General features: G+C 33.6%; 1 protein-coding gene across 1 annotated transcript; it reads left to right on the top strand.

Annotated features, from left to right (window-relative positions):
* Positions 1-1,528: 1,528 nt before the first annotated feature.
* ANGPTL5 (angiopoietin like 5) lies at positions 1,529-16,907 on the top strand (the record flags this gene model as incomplete). The annotated part of the gene is made up of 8 exons (XM_082627766.1): positions 1,529-1,624; positions 3,837-3,981; positions 5,604-5,707; positions 6,598-6,691; positions 8,901-9,001; positions 10,631-10,751; positions 12,845-13,030; positions 16,284-16,907. The coding sequence occupies 8 exons, from the start codon at positions 1,529-1,531 to the stop codon at positions 16,601-16,603; spliced, it is 1,167 nt and encodes a 388-aa protein (XP_082483892.1). The 3' UTR covers positions 16,604-16,907.
* Positions 16,908-23,035: the final 6,128 nt, after the last annotated feature.

The raw sequence follows: 23,035 nt of genomic DNA, 5'->3' as shown, positions 1-23,035 counted from the left end.
AAATTGGAATGTGTTCTGGTGACTGAGATTCAAAAGTGCCACAAAAAATCCAGTTTTGAGTTAAAACACAAAACACATAAGCCCCCTTCAGGACCATGCCAAGAGGGTAGAATAGATAATCTTGACAAAGAAAGGCTAAATGTGTATACTGGGTTGATTAGCTATCTTTGAAAATTTTTAACTGGCCTAGTCACAGGAATTTAAGTTGATTCTATTCCCACTGCTATCATCACAAGTCTGTTTCTCCAGGGCCAATTTGAGAGAGAGTAAGCAAAGTAGGGCAGTGTAAAGTGCAAATAAAAGTGAGAAGGTTGTACTTACTGTTTGAAGTATTTGGTCATGGTTAGCCTTCCTGAAAGTCTAGTTTTTTCTATATTATTAGTTTGATATCTCATCACTCATAGGCACCTTATTGCTTTGTCACATGATGTATTAGCATTAAGAAGCATAACTTGGTTTCTTAGTTGCCTACAGATGTTTACTCATATAATCATTCCTCATTCAAATGTTGCTTTACAATGATACCCAAGAAGAAAATTTAAACACAATCTTACCAAACTTTTTTAAAAATTACAGATCTATTTTTTCACCTTTAAGTTATTTATTCCTTTCTTCAAAATGTTAAGCAGGTTTTTCATGTTTTATTTAAGTTGTACAGTCCTTTATTAAGTTGTATTGATTATTAAAAAAAGGCTTTAAGATTAGATATTTGGAAAATAGAAAGATAATTTGAGACATAAGTTTTATCTCTTGGCAGGGAAGATAAGTATGATTTAAGAAATAAAAAAGCGTATTACATTAAAGTCTCTCTATTTTGTTAAAAGAGACATATGAATTAAATATAACGGTTAACTTTTCACACTTCAAAAACCATAAAATAATTCATTCTTTTATGAAGGAAATAAATATTGAGCACCTACTATGTGCCAAGCACTTTCTAGGTTCTGGGATACAGTAGTGAGCAAAACCTCAAAGTCCCTATGCTCATTAAGTTTGCATTTATTTTTCTTTCCTACTAGAATATATGAGGTATTGAAAAGTGCTATGAGGAAAAATGGAGTAGTATAGAGGGATAGAGACTGATGTCAGTTCTATTTTAGATACTATTTTTATGCAAACTGGTTCGCAATTATACAGTTACACCTTATCAAAGGCATTTTTTCTAAGGGCAGAAAAACAAAATCTGACATAAAAACTAGATGATGCTATAAATTCTTGCTTGCTTACTTGATTTAGCTACCTAGCTGGCTGACTACTGCCTGTATTCCAAAAGCGTGGATTTACAATGCAGGCATGTAGTGATAAAAAAGGATTTGTATAACTTAAAATGACTGGATCTCTAGAGGCTACCTTGTTTCTCATATGAAGGTGTTTCAAACGAGGGCATGGAAACTAGTAAGTACTGGCTTCTGTTTTTGTTGTACACCTTCCAGAAATTTTTGACTGAAGACTCTGTGTACTAGAGTTCTTTCCACACAGAGCTGACTGATATTTGAAGAAAATTTTCATTTCTCCAACCAAGAAAAATATGATTTATCTTTTCCAAGCTTCACTCTTGTTATTAAATCTATGTATTTTTACTTGTGGAGAAGTTATACAAGGTAACTGTGTGCATCATTCTACGGTAAGAATTTCAACAATATTATTTCAGCTAAGAAAGCATGATTATATAGTTTTCAAGATATATATTATATGTTTGAAAAGATTAATTACAGTACTCAATATAATTTATGGGAAAATTAAAGTGTTTATTTAGAAATGCTGAGACTTATGCTTAAATAATATTACTTTTAAACTTAGGAAACCATAAACCGAAGATTGACTCTTAATACATTTCTTGTGAAAAATTGTTAAAGAAATTGCAGGCCTTGGTTAAAAACTAGCCAACAACTTTCCAGTTAACTTTAATAATGAAATATCTGGTAGGTAGTAAAAAAAATCACTTTGCTTAAAATAAACTATTCTATAAACTTTCATACTTCAAATATAGTCTTGTGACTGGTTTCCTAGGAAATGTTAAAATTTAAAATTAGAAAATTTTATTCGAAACAATGTCAGAGTGATTGATAGCTAAGATAGTGTATGCAATACTATGAGTAGATTGTGATTTGAATCTCTATACATTTAAATGTTGGCTTATAATTTTTAAATGTTATAAAATGTAATTACCACTGTATCAATACTAAATTCCAAAGTTGAAGCAAGAATAAATTCTAAAAAACCTACAGAAATATTAATAACAATTCTCTATACTAAAAATTTAAGAATCTTATTTAGATCTAAAAAATATAGTTGTAACCTAAGTTTTTGAAAACATCTACTATGTCAATTATTATAGGAGTTTAGGGGAAAGAGCAAAAAGTTAAAAGTAGATCTATGTAACAAAATGTAAGCATCTTTTTGGGCAAATATCTTTTATATTGTGATTAGCTCTTTACCTTTCTCTCGATATCCAGGTCAAAGAGGACAAAGCTTGTTATTATTTTCTTTAAATTACAGAGTTATTTTAAATCACATAAAATCTACCAAAGGATGTTTTAACATTAAAAAAAACCAGTAGTGTGCCAACAAGAATAGATACCTTTGGAATGACATCTGTAATTGGCTTTCTTTCTTTTTTCTTTTTGAATAGTAGTTAGTACTTTTTAATCTCCTACCCCATCTTGCACCTTTCTCCTTCCTTCTCCCCACTAGTAATCACAGGTTTGTAGTTGGTTGTTGGCTTTTTATTTTAATTTAAGTTAAATTTAATTTTTTAAAAATTTATTTTATTGAAGTGTAGTTGATTTACAATGTTGTGTTAATTTCTGCTGTATAGCAAAGTGATTCAGTTATACATATGTAACTGAATATATATATATCTTTTTTCATATTCTTTTCCATTATGGTTTATTACAGGATATTGAATATAGTTCCCTGTGCTACACAGTAGGACCTTGTTGTTTATCCATTCTATATATAAGGTTACTGGCTTTTTAAAATGATATCTGTTGTTGATTTTGCAAGCAAAATTCCATGCTTTTTTTCTGTTATCACTGCTACCTTTTATTTTTTTATCTTTTAATATTTTTAACTTTTTATTTTATATTGGAGTATAGCCAATTAACAATGTTGTGATAGTTTCAGTTGCACAGCAACGTGACTCAGCCATACATGTACATGTATCCATTCTCCCTCAGACTTCCCTCCCATCCAGGCTGCCACATAACATTGAACAGAGTTCTCTGTGCTATACAGTAGGTCCTTGTTGGTTATCCTTTTTAAATATTCAGTGGTACCTTTTAAATCTATGCACATTTTACATTTCAAAACTGTAAATACTTTAGCTTATACAAAAGCGACAATTTTCTTGCACATTTCCCCCAAACCACGATTCCTAATAACTAGTGGCAGAAAGTGTTTTTGGCATAGAAATGTTGTAGGCATCTCAGGGAACCTTCTTAGTACCCATTCAAAGAACTTCAAATTGCACAATTTCTGGAAGAGGGATGGTCAGAACTATATCGCACATGGAAATGTGTAAAAGTTAAAAGTCAAGGCCATAGAGCCACCACACTAGAATGTGAACCCTAAATGATTCCTTTGGAATTGGAGAAGAAGAAAGGAGAGCAGAAATAATGAATTAACATATATTTATTGTTCATACCTAGAATTTACCCATAAGGTTTATTTGTGGAAGTTTGAACTAACCAGTTAATTATGTTTTTTTCTAATGATCATCCTTGTATATGTCCTGAAATCTCATCTTTTTTTCTACACTCTTCTTATTTATGACATATTAGGTAATATAACATATTTCATATATTTTTTCTTATTTCTATTTTTTTTATATAAAGGATTCTCCAGTAGTTAACATTGTAGAAGATGAATCTAATGCAAAAGGTGAAAGTAAAAGTAATGCTACTGTTTATAAAGAAGATTGTGAGGAATCATGTGATGTTAAAACTAAAATTACACGAGAAGAAAAACATTTCATGTGTAGTAAGTATTAAAAATAACCACAATTATACAGGTATATGATTTATTATTTCTAGGGTAGAGATGGAAAAATATACCTTAGCATTTTTGTGGGTCATTTTATATATATCCTGATCATCCGAGGCCAGGAGTTTTATGTGTTTGGCACATAGTAGGTGCTTTGGTAAATGAACAAATCCTTCTTCTATATAATATGGCCCAGTGACACCAACTAGCCACAGAGGGAAGGGGCGAGCCAGAACGCACTGATAGTATCAATTCGCCTAGCACTATTTTCTTACTTCCGTCTGAACAAATGGCAAATTTCACCTGAGTTTTGAGAAGAAATTCACTAATATTGAGTAAATGCTACAATAGATATAATACAAATTCACAGCGAATTTATGTAGCAAAGCATAAAATTAAAAAGTTTTAAAATCTCCATTTTTGTTTAAAACTAGTAACAGTGCAGTAATTATCATGATCTATTTATATGTACATAGGTGGTGAAATGAGACAGGGAATCAGAAAGGGAGGAGGTTCTGATCCAGTTCTTATAGGACTGTAACTCCTAGGTCAGAAAGTATAAAAAGCTCACATTATTGTGTTTAATTCTATGTGTAACACAGGTATCTCAGGCTTCTCAAACCTATGAGTGTGGCTTTAGATCCATTAAGACAGATGTCTAAATCCAGGGAGTATCTAATAGAAAGTGAGAGACTGAAAGTAAAAATGAGAGATGAAGCTGGGTGAGGTAGATTTTAAAATATCACGAATTATTAATGTGATTCTACTGCTAGAGTAAAAGTTAGGAACATAAAAATAAATAATTTTTAAAAGAATAAGGTATGCCATAATGTGTGACTCCTTTTGTTGTAAAGGACATCATCAGTATAACTGAATAAACTTGGATAAAATCTGAGAAGTACATGGTAGTCAATGTTTATTTCCTGATTTTTATGGCTGTGTTGGGGAGAATGTCTTTGGTGTAAGAAAAGCACACTGAATTATCCAGGGGCATCATGGTGGCATGCTCAAAAGAATTAAGAAAAAGTTCTTCATACTGTTCTTGAAACTATTCTATAAGTAAGATTGTTTTAAAATAAAACAAAAATACATAGTAAAAGGTTAACCAGAAACCAACCAGCTAAAACTTTTGACTAAGATTTATTATGGGTATATATGTATGTGTGTTTGTAATTTGTTTATATGAAAACATAGCATTAATAGAAAAAATTTAAAGAAAGATTTACTTTTAAAATTAACTTACATGATATGGAATTATTGCTTTTTACTTTCTTATGTCGTAAGAACTGATGAGTCTTGGACCTCCTGCTTCTGTACCTCTCATCTTATAAAGTGAGAATTGATATTCAGAATGTTGTCTCTCATTTATATCAGATTACATTATTTGGGAGTAATCTAAATTATTAGGAAGCATACTTTCATTGCGAGGTATTGAAATAATTGTTTTCTTGGATAATCCTGGGTTAAACAAAAAAGTACTAACTAGAATATGCAATTCTATGTATTAGATTGAGCTTTATTGTTACATATTTATCCAAAATCATTTTGTAATTATTTTCACTGTAATTGTTTTCTATAACAAAATAATATTTAGCAAACACATTTTGTTATGATTTAAGGAAATTTGCAAAATTCTATTGTTTCTTATACACGAAGTACCAAAAAACTACTAAGAAATATGATGGATGAGCAGCAAGCTTCCTTGGATTATTTATCTAATCAGGTATGGATTTTTTAGAATTGTGTTGTTATTGTATGTGTACATTGATATACTTAGCTAGAGGTATAACTGTTTAATTTTTTAATACATTAAAGTCCATACATCGGTTTAGTGCCTATTATGTTAGAGGCACCATAGTAATCCTCAGGCAAACAGAAAGCAATAACAACAAAAAAAGATCTTGCACTTAAAGCTTATACAGTCTAAGAGAGCAGAAAAATGTATTGAAAATGTTGTGACTGCTGTCAGAAAGATGCACCAAAGAAATTCAATATCTGAGCTATGAGAAGTGTTCCCAGATGACAGAGATTATGAACTGAATCATGAAAGATGGATAAATGTTTCAAAGGTCACAAATGTGGGGTAAGAAGAGTAGAACCTTCCATTCTGGGGAACTGCTTGAAGTGGTGCAGGGGTGGAGTGGCTGGTGAGGTTGAGGTGTATAAGGAAAACTGACTTAAAGAAATAGGAGCTAACTCATGCCACACCAAGGAGTCATCGAAGTGTCTGAGCAGGGAAATGTGATGATTAGATTGACAGCTAGTGAGGAGGATGACTTGAGGAAGAGCAGAGGGAGGAGACAGGGAGATCAGATAAGAAACTACAGCAAAGGAGCAGGAAAGATACAAAGAACAGATCTGCAAGAGCAGTCAAATGCAGAACTGGGCAGATGAAAGAAATGTGTAGGAGGAAAACAGTACTCAATTTAATGATTGCTATTTAGTAATGCCTTTCTTTACTGCTTAGAGAAGTAAGGAGTTCAAAAGAAAAATGGGCATTATATATATTTCAAAGCTGGATTTATAAGAGGCTTAGATATATCACTTATAAAATTCAGCTAAGAGAGTTTTGTTCAAATATAAATTTGCTTAAATGTATGCATGTGTGTTTAGGTTAATGAGCTCATGAATCGAGTTCTCCTTTTGACTACAGAAGTTTTTAGAAAACAGCTGGATACTTTTCCTCACAGACCAGTTCAGTCACATGGTGAGAACTCTGGTATTTCACCCTTTTCATACTTGTCTTTTATTGCTTAAAAATTTCCTGGACAGGTTGGTGCATTTAGAACTTTTACAGCTCATTATCATCTAACAGACTGGAGGAGTAATACCTGCCAAATTTCAACCCAGACAATGTGTACTTTCCTGAATTGGGAAGCTTTTCTGACCATTTGAAAGCTATGGCTGTATACAGATATTATGAATCTGTTGAAAATAGCATAGTTTTATGTAACTGAATTCAGGCTCTCCTTTTACATTTTAATATTAATAATCAATCTTCAGTTAGAAGAAAAGAAGGTCTCAGAGTTCCTCCCACCTGTAAAAAGTATTTTTAACATGCTTGAGATGTTTCAAATTGGGACATAAAATTTGAAAAGAAAAAGAAACTTAAGATAAAAGAAACTGGAATTCAGCATAGTTTATACTAAAACACTGTATAGTAATTCCTAAAGTCATGGGTTTCTAAGAAAAGTGCCCTATATATCTTACAGTTGTGAATTAATAACAAAAAGTTCCAAGCAAGTAAATATTTATTGACAGCCTAGTGAATGATCTTTCTTTTTTCTTTACAAAGAGAAGGAAATAAACTGTTAATGAGAATCACCTATGTGTCAGGTACTATGACAGGCACTTTCACATGTTGTTTTTTGTTATTCTATTATATCTCATTTATTTCCCATAAGTGTAGGTAGTGTAACATGGTGGTTATGAGCAAGGACTCTGGTGTCAGATCACCTGTCTTCAAATCCCTCATCCACTGTTTCCTTGATATCAGTTTCCTCATCAGTAAACAGATAGTACCTACCTCATATGGTTCTTATGAGGATTAAATGAACAAATACACCAAAAGCTCCTAAAATATTGCTTGATGCATAGTATAAGTGTTCACTATGATGATGATCATCATCAGATAAGGAATATGGAGCCCAGAAACATCTGAATAACCTGTTCATATTTATTTGGATGGTGATGGCAAAGCAGATATTCCAACTCAGATTAGTCCTACATTGTAAACTTCTATTATCATATCTCTGAACATAAAGTTATTATGAAAATGTCTCTTAGCAATTCAGAAGAAAGGCAACAAATCTAACTCTTCTAGAAGTGAAGGGGAAAGCAAACAATTTTTTATAGCTAACTTTTTGTAGATGACATTTTCTGCATATTTACTGTGCGCTAGGCACTGTGCTATGTGCTTTATATTGATATAATGTCTTACTATGTAAATCGTCAGAATAACACTATGAAGTAGATAGTATTATTATTATAACAATATTGCACATGAAGAAAATTAGTTAAGTAACTTAGTTAATGGTTCTGGCAAGTAAATAGTAGAACAAGGAATCTAACCCAAGCTTCTGGCTCTGAAGTATCAGGCTTTCATGTGTTTGTTCTCTTGGTAACTGATGCTATAAGGGTTGAATTTGTTTTATCACATTTATAAAAGATAACACAAAGTAAAGTAAACTATAGTATCACATCTACATACATATCTACATAAGATATAACACAAAGAGTAAACTATAATATCATATCTACATAATATATTTACAATCCCCTAGAAAGGGTAGTGCTTAAGAGAAGGTGATTATAGACTGCTACAGTTCTAGCTATTGTCAACAGAGCAGGCTCCAGCCTCAGCATCAGTTTTTCTGGTGAAGAAAGTGATTTCCCCCTCCTCTCCCTTTGCCTGTTTGTAATGGTGGGCCCCAAAACACCAGAATCTCTGAAATTTCAAATAGTGGAGAAAGGATGTGTCAATAGTAATTAATCTACTTATTCCTTTGGATTTTCTCCTCCTCATTCACACAGATTTCTGTTACATATTATGTTCCCAAAATAAGCCTAGATTTCTGAAAGGGCATTATTTATTGGACAAGAGGATGTATAATAATAAAATATATTAAATAAATGTTGGTACCAAATGGAATACTAATCAATAACAGTGAGTTAGTTATTAGTGAAGGTTTATTGCAGCATAACTTATTCAATCCCAGTTCCTCCACCTATCTATCTAGTTTCTTCTTATTTCTAAAGTTGAGATAATTTTTCATTTTCAAAAAGTTAAAATCATCATCATTACTGAATATTTTAATAATAATAATTTCAGATATCACTGTCAATTCTCTGTTATAAAATGATTGTCTTAAATGTATATGTGGAAATATCCTAAATAACTAATTTTACTTTTCTAGGTTTAGATTGTACTGATATTAAGGATACCATTGGTTCTGTCACTAAAACACCAAGTGGTTTGTATATAATCCACCCAGAAGGATCTAGTTACCCATTTGAGGTAAAGTTTTCCCTTATTATATGGAATAGGATAGGCATCTAATTTATTTAAATAATATTGGAATTTTAATTGTTTTAATATTTTATTTTTTCTCAAAAAATTTAAAATAAATCAGTATAAGTTCCAGTTTCAAAATTTTCATTTTCTGGAATTCTTTGCCCAAACCACAGACCAATAAAAGAACTAGAGGGTCTTTCACTTTTCTATTTGAGTGTTCATAGTTACACTCTTTAAAGTAAATCCATTTGGTGCAAGATCTTATATTATCCTTACAGTAGGCAGAACTATGAAAAATAAATACTTACTTGCTTGAATTAGCTTATGGATATTAAAAAATAATTGTGTGTTTTGCCTTGGGGCTTGCTAAAAATACTTTAGTTTCTCTTCCTATACTTGGTTATACTTTCTTTGGATGACAAGTGATTTTTTGTGATTGTATAAGAAATTAATAATCAAAAAAAACCTTTCACTGAATTGTGAGACAGATTGAGAAGCTGATCCATTTCTCAAATAAAATAAAATAAATTACTCATATTTATCCTTAGTAGTTCTATACCATGATTTCTAGAAGAAATTTCTACTAGAAATTATGTTATTAAAATTATGTATAATATTACTATATTACATATAGTATATATAATATATAAAAATTATATATATATAATTTTCTGGTTACTTTTTTGTGCCTAAGAAATTTATAATACCAATATCATTCCTTATTGATAGTCTTTATTAAAATATTTTTTTTCTAAACCAGTTTCTCGTCTCAGAGTTACTAACATTATTTTTTGACATCTATTGACAGGATGCCAAAAATTGGGAATTAAGTGAGAAATAATTTTAAATTACCTAAATTACTTCACCTACAGATTCAAAAATGGACCTGAACAGATGTGGAAAGGGAAGGCTTCTAATATTGTGAAGAGTGGGATGCATAATTACCTCTTTTGTGGGAAAGTGTTGGTTCCCTAACTTCCTCCACACTGCCTTTTTCTGTCTGTGTGTGGGAAGTTTCTGATGGGGAGGATTGCTCTGATTTTCTCGCTGTGTCACTTCTATGGGTTCCCTATGGTTGTCCTCTTAGAGACATTTAACAGAGCACCACAGATGCACCTATGAGTGCCTGCTGAGATGGGGCACAAATCGTGCCTTTCTGTCTGAAATTCCCAGTCTGAACACAGGCCTTCCAGGCTTTTGGAGGAAAAAAGCAATCAAAGACAGGCACACAGGCACATTTAACACTGTTTTTAAAAAATCAGTGTTTTAATTAAAAGGAAAAGTTAATTTATAAAGAAATACATCACTCTGCCATATCAGATTGGTACAGTTATTACTCAACTAAAAAATATTTATGGAGATGAGGAATAAGAGGTTAACCTTAAAATGCTCCAAATACATATGTTAAAAAAATGACTGATACAGGGACCACAATTAGGTTTGTTTTATAATAAACAGTAGTATTTCTAGAGATTTAAAAAAAATCTGAATACATTAATGACATACAGTTGCATTGAAACTTTCAGTGGAAGTATCTTCTCTTTCTCTAGGCTTTAAGGGTGAAGTATGAGTTTTATATCAAAGAATGAAAATAATATTATGTTATTTTTGTCTTTTCTGGGTTTATTTTAGGTAATGTGTGACATGGATTACAGAGGAGGTGGATGGACTGTGATACAGAAAAGGATCGATGGGATAATTGACTTCCAAAGGTTATGGTGCGACTATCTGGATGGATTTGGTGACCTTTTAGGTCAAATTTTATTTATTTCTCCTCTTTTTTCTTCTTTTTGATAATATGCCTATGGACTCTGTCTCTATTGGTCAAATAGTTAGTAAAAATAGCAAATCCTTGTGAATATAAAAATATGACAAATTACCCTCTGGTTATATGCCAAATTACTTAAAATAAATAGGTCTTCAGTTAGGATATGAAAATCTTTATTTTTAGTTGAAATGTGATTTGAGTGAAAATTCTCAATTGTGTTATTTATTAAGTATTGACTATGCTCCCAGCAGAATTCTGGCAGATACTCAATAACTATTTGTAGAATGAAAACCTGAATGAGCAAGGACCTTGAAATTCTTGAGATTTGTGCTGTGTCTACACAAGCAAATGAAATAGAGAATTGAGGTCCATGGCTGTAGGAATTCAAATTATGTAAACGTCAGTAAAAATCACTGTGCTCAAAACTTGGAAAATGTAAACCCCAGGTGAACTGTAAAATCTGTTCACGTTATTACCAAATGGCAGCATCAACTTTTGCTGGTGAATAGAAGCACCAGTATTTCTGAACCCTGCAGAATTTTACATTAATTGGAACATTTGCAGGTGACTTTGATCATTTTCATGCTATTATTTTAAGTTACTGTTGTTATAATTTAGAGTCTTTAAGATCCCATAATATGTCATCCAAGGGTTTAATAAGTGGTGGTGTTTGTCCTACTGCTAAAAACCCTACAGCGTGCCAATGATGTTAGAAGGGACATGAAATGTAATAAAATGTCATAAGTAAGGCCAAATAGCTGCCATGCTATGGAATGCAGTTGAAATACTTGTGTTTTCTCAACATTACCTCCAATTTTCCAGTAAGAGCTGCCTTCTGAATTGAGCTGTCATAGATCTGCAGGCTCTAAGTTGTTATCTTTCTTACTTAATGCTTATTTCCATGGGAAAATTATCTGAGTTTTGACAAAAAATGTCTTCAGGAAGGTATACTTCACATAAGCAGACTGCTTTGTACTTGGCCTATTTAAAAAAATAAACTTGGGATTAAAGAAAATGTATTGTTCAGTTAAATCTGAGGTTGGGGTAGAGGGGAAAGATGGCAAGGACACTTAAATTGTAGTGTCAGACTGTGAGAAACTAAGAAGGCTCACCTTCCTTCTTGTACTTCTTTTTTACTTCCTATGCTCCCTTTCTTCCAGTATTTCTTCAGAATACTTTTCAGTTCTAAGTGGGTATGTAGTTAAAATGCCCCTGTAAGGCCTGGAGAGTGACTTAGTATCTTAGCTATAGTTTCAAGATTTGAATGCTGTCACATTGTCTCCCAACTCTTGAAGTTTGTTTTGACTAGATCCTTACTTCCTTCAGTAATTTCATGATTCAAGCAGAGGGATATACTTCAGAGCAGGAGTGTCCACATTTAGGTTATGCCACAGTGGGTAGAGGGAGGTAGAAAGCCATTGGCTAGAACATGCAAGAAGAATGCAGTCTGAATTAGGGAGCTCAATAATCCATCTTGGATCTATAATCATCGTGGAAATATTGACCCTTAACCTGGGTATGCTCAAGTGTCGCTACCTTATGTCTTCATTCATAGGTAACTGATGAGCTTCATTTTAACAAAGAAATATTTGTTCACAAAACATTATTCTCAAAGACAGAAAAAATAATTTCTACTGAGAATTTTCAGAAAATATTTCTTTAGGAGTTGCTGATTTGGAGGTTAAACCTCTTATATTTACTGGTACACATCATTTTGTTACCTGCCATAATATTTGAACTCATTTTTTGTTGACAGCCCTTAAGGTAAAACTTGACTTTTTACGTGATCTTTAAATGAATTTTTGAATTTAATTTGGGGAGATAAAAAAATGAAACAGAGACTAGTTATCCCAAGTCTAGTAAAGTAGAAGTGGGAAGATACACATATATATATATATATATGTTTTGGTAAATTAGGCAAACACTGATAATTTGAACCAGGGCAATCTAGTCTCTCAAATAATTTATGTGTGCCATCTTGGAGTTATTGAAACACTAAGCAAAACCAAACACTTAATAACAAAAAGTCATTCTAACTTGTATTAAAATATATTTAAAAAAGCATTTTTTTTAAACAGGTGAATTTTGGCTAGGGCTGAAAAAGATTTTTTACATAGTGAATCAGAAGAATACCAGTTTTATGCTGTATGTGGCACTGGAATCTGAAGATGACACATTTGCTTATGCATCATATGATAATTTTTGGCTAGAGGATGAAACAAGATTTTTTAAAATGCACTTAGGACGATATTCGGGAAATGCTGGTAAGTTTTTTATTCCTAAAATTATCCAAAAGATTTACATATAGCTGATTCAATATTAGATGAAGATAAAAGTAATGCATTTCTTTTGGTATATGACACATAACTGATAACAGAATAGATTAGGAATGAGAAAACTGGCTAAGTCTTGAGTTTTTAAACTCTGCTATGATGGTTGCATCACCTCGTGATTTTGAAGTGCTTTATACACTTTAAAACAATTTTGCCATATGTAATCACAATTGATTCTTTAGAAAGCGAATCTGTGGGGCAGGCTGGGAAGGCATTATTTACATTTTCATGTACTGAGAGGCTGGTGTTTAGAAGTCATAGAATGTTAGAGCTGATCTTCACTCTTCTCACTCTGCAGGTGAAGAAACCTGAAAGATTAAGTGACTTGTCCAAGAGTCCCAGCTCATCACATCTGAGCAAGGGCAAGGACCCAGGTTGATAGAACAACTAGTTTAGTGAGGTCTTTTCTTTTTCTTTTTGTTTTTTGGCTATATCTTGGTACATCTACTCATTTCCAAATAAGCTAAATTTTTAGAACTTCAAAATACTTGATATTAAATTTATATTTTGATGCTGATATTTTAAACTTGAGTTAATACTAAATTCAGCTCTCCTGTTCATTGCTCATCATGGTACTTGTTCATTAGGTATGTTTAGTGTTAGAAATCCAAAAATGAATGAGTTATGTTCCCAGTTCTTTAACTGATCACAATATGGAGGGGGAGATTAAATAAAACTGAAAACACAGAATACTGATAGAGCTTTGGGGGCTAAAGAGAAAGAGAGAATGATTCCAATGGATTGCATCCAGAGAAGGGTAGTTTTCAACAAAGAATTAATGTTAGAGTCAACCTGGGATGCTTTCTGAAAGTACATACTCATGCAGAATCTGATTCAGTAAGTTTGGGCCAAGGTATTTGTATTCACTAGATGGATATGTTGGCATCCTTATAGTTGAGAATCACTGATCTGTACTTGGAGGAATGGATAGGCTTTTGGCAAATGAATGTTGGCAAACAGAGCAGCTTGAGTCCAGGCACACAGGGAGGAAAATTACTGGGCATGAGAAGTTGTCTGGTGTGGATGGAATCTCTGATATCTGAGGGGGTTTAGACTTAGGATATTAAGTAAAAGTCTGAAATTTAAATATTGACATATAGGGACAATTTTAAGGAGTTATATAATTTTTGAGGCTTCATCTCTAAATGAGTAAAGAACTATCTAAATATGGAACATACAATGTTAGGAAAAGTTTATGTGGGATTTCTCTAGAAGATGACTAGGATCTCATTAGAGGATACAATTTATAATGGCAAGAATTTTTTCATTTTGGAAGCCTCAAATTTTGTCATGCCTTATTCTGCCTTTTCCCAATAAAGTTGTTAAGTAACTTTCAAATGTTGATCACATAATATAATCAAAATAAAGAAAAAGATGTCAAGATAATGTAAAGATAGCAGTATAGTTAATTATGATCAGGTATTTGGTAGAGGTGAGCAAGACCTTCGACTTTGAGCTCAGAGCAAAAATAGAAATATGAAATTTGAACATTTGAGAAGCACAGTTGTTCCATGAGGACACATTGTCCTGGTTCTAAAACTTGAGAGACATTTCTCTGGGTTCTTAGCGAAAACAAAGTGTCATGTTTTCTAATTACACTTGGACAGAAAATGTAATAGTGAGTTTTAATGGACCATTTCTTTAAAAAATAGACCTATGCATTATATTTTTAGAGTAAATTATTAAACATAATCCATTGAGGAGCTCATATAATGTATGATCCTTCTGATGGTTGGACTTAACCAGGGAGAGTATCTGTGGAGGGATCATATAATTTAGGCAATGCTCCACAAGTGTTGTCATTCTCATTTGAACTTCTGAAAGGTTTTGCACCATGTGGTATTGAAAATGATATTCTCCCTGCAAATATGTGCAATTTTGGCATTTTGTTCCTATGAAGTACATGGTCAGAGACAGGGCTGGGGTACAGGGTAGGCCACTACCATTAGTGAAGTTCTCCAGGTTCCTCAAAGACATCTCAAAAGATGCCAAACATTTGGAACATAATGAAACAAATGTGAACTTTGAATTCTTCAAAGATTTTACATAGCTTCACTTTTACTTAGTGTTTCAAACATATTAGCAAATTTTATCTATAAGTGAAATCTAAGTACAATGGGACTAATTAGAATCTTTTATTTATATGGTTTAAAAGAAACAAACAAACATGTATTCTACCCCTGCTACTTAGTTAGCCAGGTTGCCTTGGCCAAGATACTTAATCTTTGAAGATTACTGTGACTATCAGGGATACCATACATAGAATGTCCAATGTAAATCTTTAAAATACGGTGGTGTTTTAACTACTATCCAATTAGTATGCATATCATGTGGAGAGCCATGAAGAAAAGGCATACCTCAGTGGTATAGCTGATTTTTTTCTTGAGGGCATTGGGCATTTAATATAAACTTGGTGGCCACTAAATAAAATCAAACAACTTTTGCAGTTATAAATTTGTTCCTTAAAGGTAGAGGTTTCACCTTCATCCATACCTTTCTATCTAAAGTGATGTAAAATGGTACTGGTATAAAAATTTATGTGTAAATTATTTTCTTTGCCTAAATTACCAATTACCATATTATTCTTCCCCAAAGTATGACAGGTTTATACACCATATTTTTGACCTAAATTATCTGCTTCTGTCTACACAGCCAAGCTTCCATTTTGTGATTTGTGATGTTATATCAAATGTCCACTTATTCATGTTTACATATTCTGAGCCTATTTATATGAAATAATTGGAATGACAAAATTGTAGAAATGGAGAGCACATTACCCCTTGTTACCAGGGGTAAGGGATGGGATTTAGTTTTTAAAGCATACGAAGGAAACTATCATTCAATTTATACAGCTACTGTTTGGTCCTTTCATACAATTATGTAACAATTTAATAGTTTTCAATTTATTAACTGATAATATGCAAAGTTTTCCTAGGCCATCACAGACCACCATAATTTGATCCAACAAATGTCTACTTAAACATGCCTATCATGTTGAGGAATTTATTAACAGATTTTGGCATATTGCACCCGGAGGAGAGATTTTAATATAATACCTAGTAAAATATTATTTAAACCTTAGTTCTGAGATGTAATGCTTTTGCATAATGAGTTGGTAAAGGTTGATTAAAATTACAAAAAATGCCTTTCAATTTCATCATTAAAAAAAATCTATTTTACCTAGGTGATGCATTCCGGGGTTTCAGAAAAGAAGATAATCAAAATGCAATGCCTTTTAGCACATCAGATGTTGATAATGATGGATGTCGCCCTGTATGCTTCATCAATGGTCAGTCTGTGAAGAGCTGCAGCCACCTCAGTAACAATACCGGCTGGTGGTTCAACCAGTGTGGTCTCGCAAATCTGAATGGCATTCATTACTTCCCTGGAAAATTGCTTTCAACTGGAATTCGATGGGGCACATGGACCAAAAACAACTCACCTATCAAGATTAAATCTGTTTCAATGAAAATTAGAAGAATTTACAATCCATATTTTAAGTAATCTCATTTTAAATTGTAATGAGTGTTCCACAGTTATTTTTGATAATATATAAACAATTTTACATAGTTTCTCTTTTTACAGAGTGTTTCAAGCATATTAGCCAAAATTTAACCATAGATGACATCTAGGTATTATGAGTCTGAATAGAAATCTTTAATTTTGTAGAGCTTTATAAAGGAAAACATGGTTCAATTTATACTTTTACTACTAATTATATTAACAATATATAATAAAATTTGTTTTGAGTGTATTGCAACCTGTCTACCTGGAGTCTGTTGTCCTTTTAAAGAATTTTCCCTTTTCTTTAAAACATATAAACCATAGTGCATTATTAGGAAAATTAAAGAAAGTGTTATATTTATTTCTATATTTATTTGAAATGGCTAAATATATAATCTACAGATAAATTCTATTGAAGGCAATTACAAGGAATAATTTTGTGCAGATTAATATATAAACTTCACATAGTTTAAAAATCTTACTATTTCCAGGTGATTCCATAATATTTTACAGGTAATAAGAGTTTGTTGCAAAAATAAAGTCCTTCTTGTTTTCCTATTTTATTGTGGTTAATAAATTTATTCTTATTTGTAATGAACTTACTATACATTTGCATACTGATCAGTTGCATTCTAAAACACATTTATATCCTAACTCTTTTTAAGGCAGTAGGAATGGTATGAGCTTTAAGTGAAGGAGAAAGAACAATGAATCAGTGGTCTAGAGGTGGCTCTAGGAGCACGCTTTTTTTAGGAAGTTGCAAGGAGTTGGAGTGGTAAGGCTTCTATGGGAAAACACAGCAAGGAATGTGCTAGACCATATTCAGTTAATTAAGAAAATTAGGGTTGAACAGAAAAGGACTTTGTCCAGAGTTAGGGTTATACAATGGGTAGAAGTAGCTGAAAAGTGAGGTGGGAGGAGGTCTGAATTAAAAATACATATGAGGGTATAGAGATCACATTGAGTTATCTGAGTACAGCAGAGGGCTTAGTTTGATCAGAACATAGAACCTGATCTGAGTTCAGGTATGGGCAAAAATGACATGGTCACCTTTCAAGATTGCTTCCACTTTGATCTCCTCACCAAGCAGTGAATAAACCGTGTACAGAATATAGACGAGATACAGTTGCAAATGGTTGAGCATGGTTCCCCATGGCTTCCCATCCATCTCATAGAGGCGCAGTTGAGGTTCTCTGTCTTGACAGTGGGGTAAGATGTCTACTAGGTTGCAGGAGCAGAGAACTGTAGGTTCACTGCCTGCAATGATATGAGTACCAGAAACAAATTTATATACAATTAAGGAAATAATTTTGCTACTCAGCAAGCTACGTCTAATGTGTGGATTCTGGACCTTGAAATTCTTGGTCCTATACAGGGGAATCTCCTTTATTGTACTGCAAGGTCTAAGGGCTTCACATTGTTACCCTACCATAAAGGTTATGGAGATAATGAGGGTAAAAGCAGAATGGGAATAAATGTTGGGATGTTAGGGGAATGACAGACCCAGACAAAAGCAAGAAATTTTAATTTCTCTGGGTTTGGGAATAAGAAGATGTATTTGACTTTGAATGGGTACGAGACAATGGCCCCCAGGATGCCTTATGAGAAGGTGTGAAAGTACTAAGAGGTCTCAACCCCCACTGCAAAGGAGAAGCTGTATTCTGGTTAATAATCCTGAGCCTCAGACTTCCAGAAATGAAGTGACCTTAACCTTGGGAGAAGTTATGGTATCAAGACAACGGTTCCTTTTTTACTCTCTATTATCCCAACACCATGCCCACATCTCTTAGAAATAAGCATAAAAGATTGGAATATCATACCCGAGGTCTGCATGACATCATTGTAGATTCATTCAAAATCTGAGGACTTCTCTGGATAAATGGTCCCATTTAAAAATACAAATAATTTATTATTTTGTCAACTTAATTATCAGTAAAATTGAAACTGTGTCCAGTTAAAAATCAAAAGGAAACTATACAGATCCAAAAGCTTCTCTCTATACCAGCATATATTAGTTATAAATAAAAAGGTTAATAATATTCATAATAGCTTTGAGAGCTATAGAAGTAGGCTAATAATCTATTTAAAAATAATTATAAAACATTACCAAGAAACATAAATGACTCTAAATAGCAGCACAATCATGTTCTTTGAATAGAGGACTTGGTGCAAATATCCCCAGATGTATGAATGGAGTAGCGGGTTTGAGAACCAAAGCAGTTTGGAGTTGCAAGAACAATATGTGAGGAGGACTTAGGTCATGCCAAGGAGATCACTGACACACAGCTTCACTGGCATATATGAAATAATGTTTATAGGGAAAAAATGTACAGGCTGGAAGGTAGGAGTGCTTACTTATGCTAATGAATAGTGCATTCTGGGAGGGCATTTTTGTAACAGTACAATTTCATGGTTGAGAAAGTGGCTTTGTTTGAAAGGGAGAGCTCACTCACTTAGCAGCTGGTACCAGCTTGTTCTTCCCATTGAGCCATTGCAGATCCTCTGAGCCTGTTCCTTCATACCAACGGGAGGGAGACTATTTGGATCTGTCACCAAAGTAATCCATAAATTTAACATAAGGACACCATGAATTGTCAGTATGATTTTTTTTACTTGAGAAAATTTGAAGCGCTTCTGGAAGTGTAAAGAATGAGAACAGATAATGTTTGAAAAAGAATTGATATTGTAAATATATTAGTTTTTAAAAACTACTATGGGACAACTTACCACAAACTTAGTGACTTTAGATTAAATGACACTCATTTACCAGCTCACTGTTCTGCTCAGGGTATTATGATGCTCAAATCAAGATGTCATCCAGGCTGAGCTCTCCTCTGGGTTCAGGAACCTCTTTCAAACTCATTGGTTGTTGGTAGAATTTATTTCCCTGTGGTTGTAGGATTGAGGCCCCAATTGTCCATCTAGTTGTGAGCTGGGACTACTCTCAGCTCATAGAGGCTGCCTGTGGTTCCTTGCCGATGTGCAGTTTATAGGGTGGATATTTGTTTTCTTCCAAGGCAGCCAGAACAGCTCTCTAACTTCCTACTCTGCAGCCAGCTAGACCATCCACAGAAAGCTCGCTGCTTTAAAAAGAGCTCATGTGATTAGGTCAGACGCACCTGAATAATCTTATCTTCAGGTTAACTGACTTGAGACTTTAATTATGTCTGCAAAATCTTTTTGAAGCCGTACATAAATTAGTGTTTAATTGAATAACTAGAAGAAGGTATATGTAAAAAAGAGTCTGGGAATCTTGGGGCCATCTTAGAACTCTGCCTACTGCAATAAAGTGACAAAATAATTATTATGAGGAAAGCAGAAAGGTCAGTAGAGTACAAATTCTACAATTATTAAAAAATATATAATGTAGTACACAAGAAAAGTAGAGTTTTATATTAGTGGGGGAGGAGACAGATTGAAAAATGGCAAAGAGGGAAAATTACTAAGAATTTGAAAATAAAAAGGAACACCTAATTGTACAAAAATTGATTACAGATTCATTAAACACATTAAAAAGCCCAAATTATTGGATAAATATTAGGCAAATGTAACAGTAAATCTTCTTTTATTTTATTTTTTTTATTAGTTTCTGCTTTATAACAAAGTGAATTAGTCATACATATACATCTGTTCCCACATCCCTTCCCTCTTGCGTCTCCCTCCCTCCCATGTAAATCTTTTATTTCAAAGGCATAAATAGTTAAAAAAATATCTTTATAGGAGTATAATTGCTTTACAATGTTGTGTCAGTTTCTGCTTTATAACAAAGTGAATCCGGTATACATATACATATAGCCCCACATGCCCTCCCTCTTGTGTCTCCCTCCCACCCTCCCTATCCCACCACTCTGGGTGGTCACAAAGCACCGAGATGATCTCCCTGGGCAATGTGGCTGATTCCCACTAGCTATCTATTTTATATTTGGTAGTATATACAAGTCCATGTCACTCTCTCACTTCATCCCAGCTTACCCTTCCCCCTCCCCATGTCCTCAAGTCCATTCTCTACATCTGCATCTTTATTTCTGCCCTGTCCCTAGGTCCTACAGAATTTTTTTTTTTTGGATACCATATATATGTGTTAGCATAAGGAATTTGTTTTTCTCTTTCTGGCTTACTTCGCTCTGTATGAGACCCTAGGTCCATCCACCTCACTACAAATAACTCAATTTTGTTTCTTTTCATGGCTGAGTAATATTCCATTGTATATATGTGCCACATCTTCTTTATCCATTCATCTGTCGATGGACACTTAGGTTGCCTCCATGTCCTGGCTACTGTAAGTAGAGCTGCAATGAACATTGTGGTACATGACTCCTCTTTTTGAATTATGGTTTTCTCAGCCCAGTAGTGAGATTGCTGGGTCATATGGTAGTTCTATTTTTAGTTTTTTAAGGAACCTCCATACTGTTCTCCATAGTGGCTGTATCAATTTACATTCCCACCAACAGTGCAAGAGGGTTCCCTTTTCTCCACACCCCTTCCAGCATTTATTGTTTGTAGAATTTTTGATGATGGCCATTCTGACTGGTGTGAGGTGATACCTCACTGTAGTTTTGATTTGCATTCTCTAATGATTAGTGATGTTGTGCATCCTTTCAAGTGTTTGTTGGCAATCTGTATACCTTCTTTGGAGAAATGTCTGTTTAGGTCTTCTGCCCATTTTTGGATTGGGTTGTTTGTGTTTTTGACATTGAGCTGCATTTGTTGCTTGTAAATTTTGGAGATTAATCCTTTGTCAGCTGCTTCAATTGCAAATATTTTCTCCCAATCTGAGGGTTCTCTTTTCATCTTGTTTATGGTTTTCTTTGCTGGGCAAAAGCTTTTAAGTTTCATTAGGTACTATTTGTTTATTTTTGTTTTTATTTCCATTTCTCTAGGAGGTGGATCAAAAAGGATCTTGCTGTGATCTATATCATAGAGTATTCTGCCTAAATTTTCCTCTAAGAGTTTTATAGTGTCTAACCTTACATTTAGATCTTTTATCCATTGTGAGTTTACTTTTGTGTATGGTGTTAGGGAGTGTTCTAATTTCATTCTTTCAAATGTAGCTGTCCAGTTTTACCAGCACAACTTATTGAAGAGATTGTCTTTTCTCCACTGTATATTCTTGCCTCCTTTATCGAAGATAAGGTGACCATATGTGCATGGGTTTATCTCTGGGCTTTCTATCCTCTTCCATTGATCTATATTTCTGTTTTTGTGCCAGTACCATGCTATCTTGATTACTTTAGCTTTATAGTATAGTCTGAAGTCCAGGAGCCTGATTCCTTCAGCTCCATTTTTCATTCTCAATATTGCTTTGACTAATTGGGGTCTTTTGTGTTTCCATACAAATTGTGAAATGTTTTGTTCTAGTTCTGTGAAAAATGCCATTGGTAGTTTGATAGGGATTGCATTGAATCTGTAGATTGCTTTGGGTAATATATTCATTTTCACAGTGTTGATTCTTCCAATCCAAGAACATGGCATATCTCTCCATCTGTTTGTATCATTTTTAATTTCTTTCATCAGTGTCTTATAGTTTTCTGCCTACAGGTCTTTTGTCTGCTTAGGTAGGTATATTCCTAGGTATTTTATTCTTTTTGTTGCAATGGTAAATGGGAGTGTTTCTTTAATTTCTCTTTCAGATTTTTCATCATTAGTGTACAGGAATGCCAGAGATTTCTGTGCATTAATTTTGTATTCTGCTCTATAACAAACTCATTGATTAGCTCTAGTAGTTTTCTGGTAGCATCTTTAGGATTCTCTATGTATATTATCATGTCACCTGCAAACAATGATAGTTTTACTTCTTCTTTTCTGATTTGGATTCTTTTATTTCTTTTCCTTCTCTGATTGCTGTGGTTAAAACTTCCAAAACTATGTTGAATAATAGTGGTGAGAGTGGACAGCCTTGTCTTGTTCCTGATCTTACAGGAAATGGTTTCAGTTTTTCACCACTGAGGACAAAGTTGGCTGTGAGTTTCTCATATATGGACTTATTATGTTGAAATAAGTTCCTTCTATGCCTACTTTCTGGAGGGATTTTTTTTTTTTTTTTTTTTTTTGCGGTATGCGGGCCTCTCACTGTTGTGGCCTCTCCCGTTGTGGAGCACGGGCTCTGGACGCGCAGGCTCAGTGGCCATGGCTCGCGGGCCTAGCTGCTCCACGGCATGTGGGATCTTCCTGGACCGGAGAATGAACCCGTGTCCCCTGCATCGGCAGGTGGACTCTCAACCACTGCACCACCAGGGAAGCCCTCTGGAGGGTTTTTAAGATAAATGCATGTTGAATTTTGTTGAAAGATTTTTCTGCATCTATTGAGATCATCATATGATTTTTCTCCTTCAATTTGTTAATATGGTATATCACACTGTTTGATTTGCATATAGTGAAGAATCCTTGCATTCCTGGGATAAACCCCACTTGATCATGGTGTAGGATCCTTTT

The sequence above is a fragment of the Mesoplodon mirus genome (genome assembly GCF_964341445.2).
Source record: "Mesoplodon mirus genome assembly, chromosome: 7".
Taxonomy (NCBI): Eukaryota; Metazoa; Chordata; class Mammalia; order Artiodactyla; family Ziphiidae; genus Mesoplodon; species Mesoplodon mirus.
This window is presented reverse-complemented; position numbering and strand designations above follow the sequence as displayed.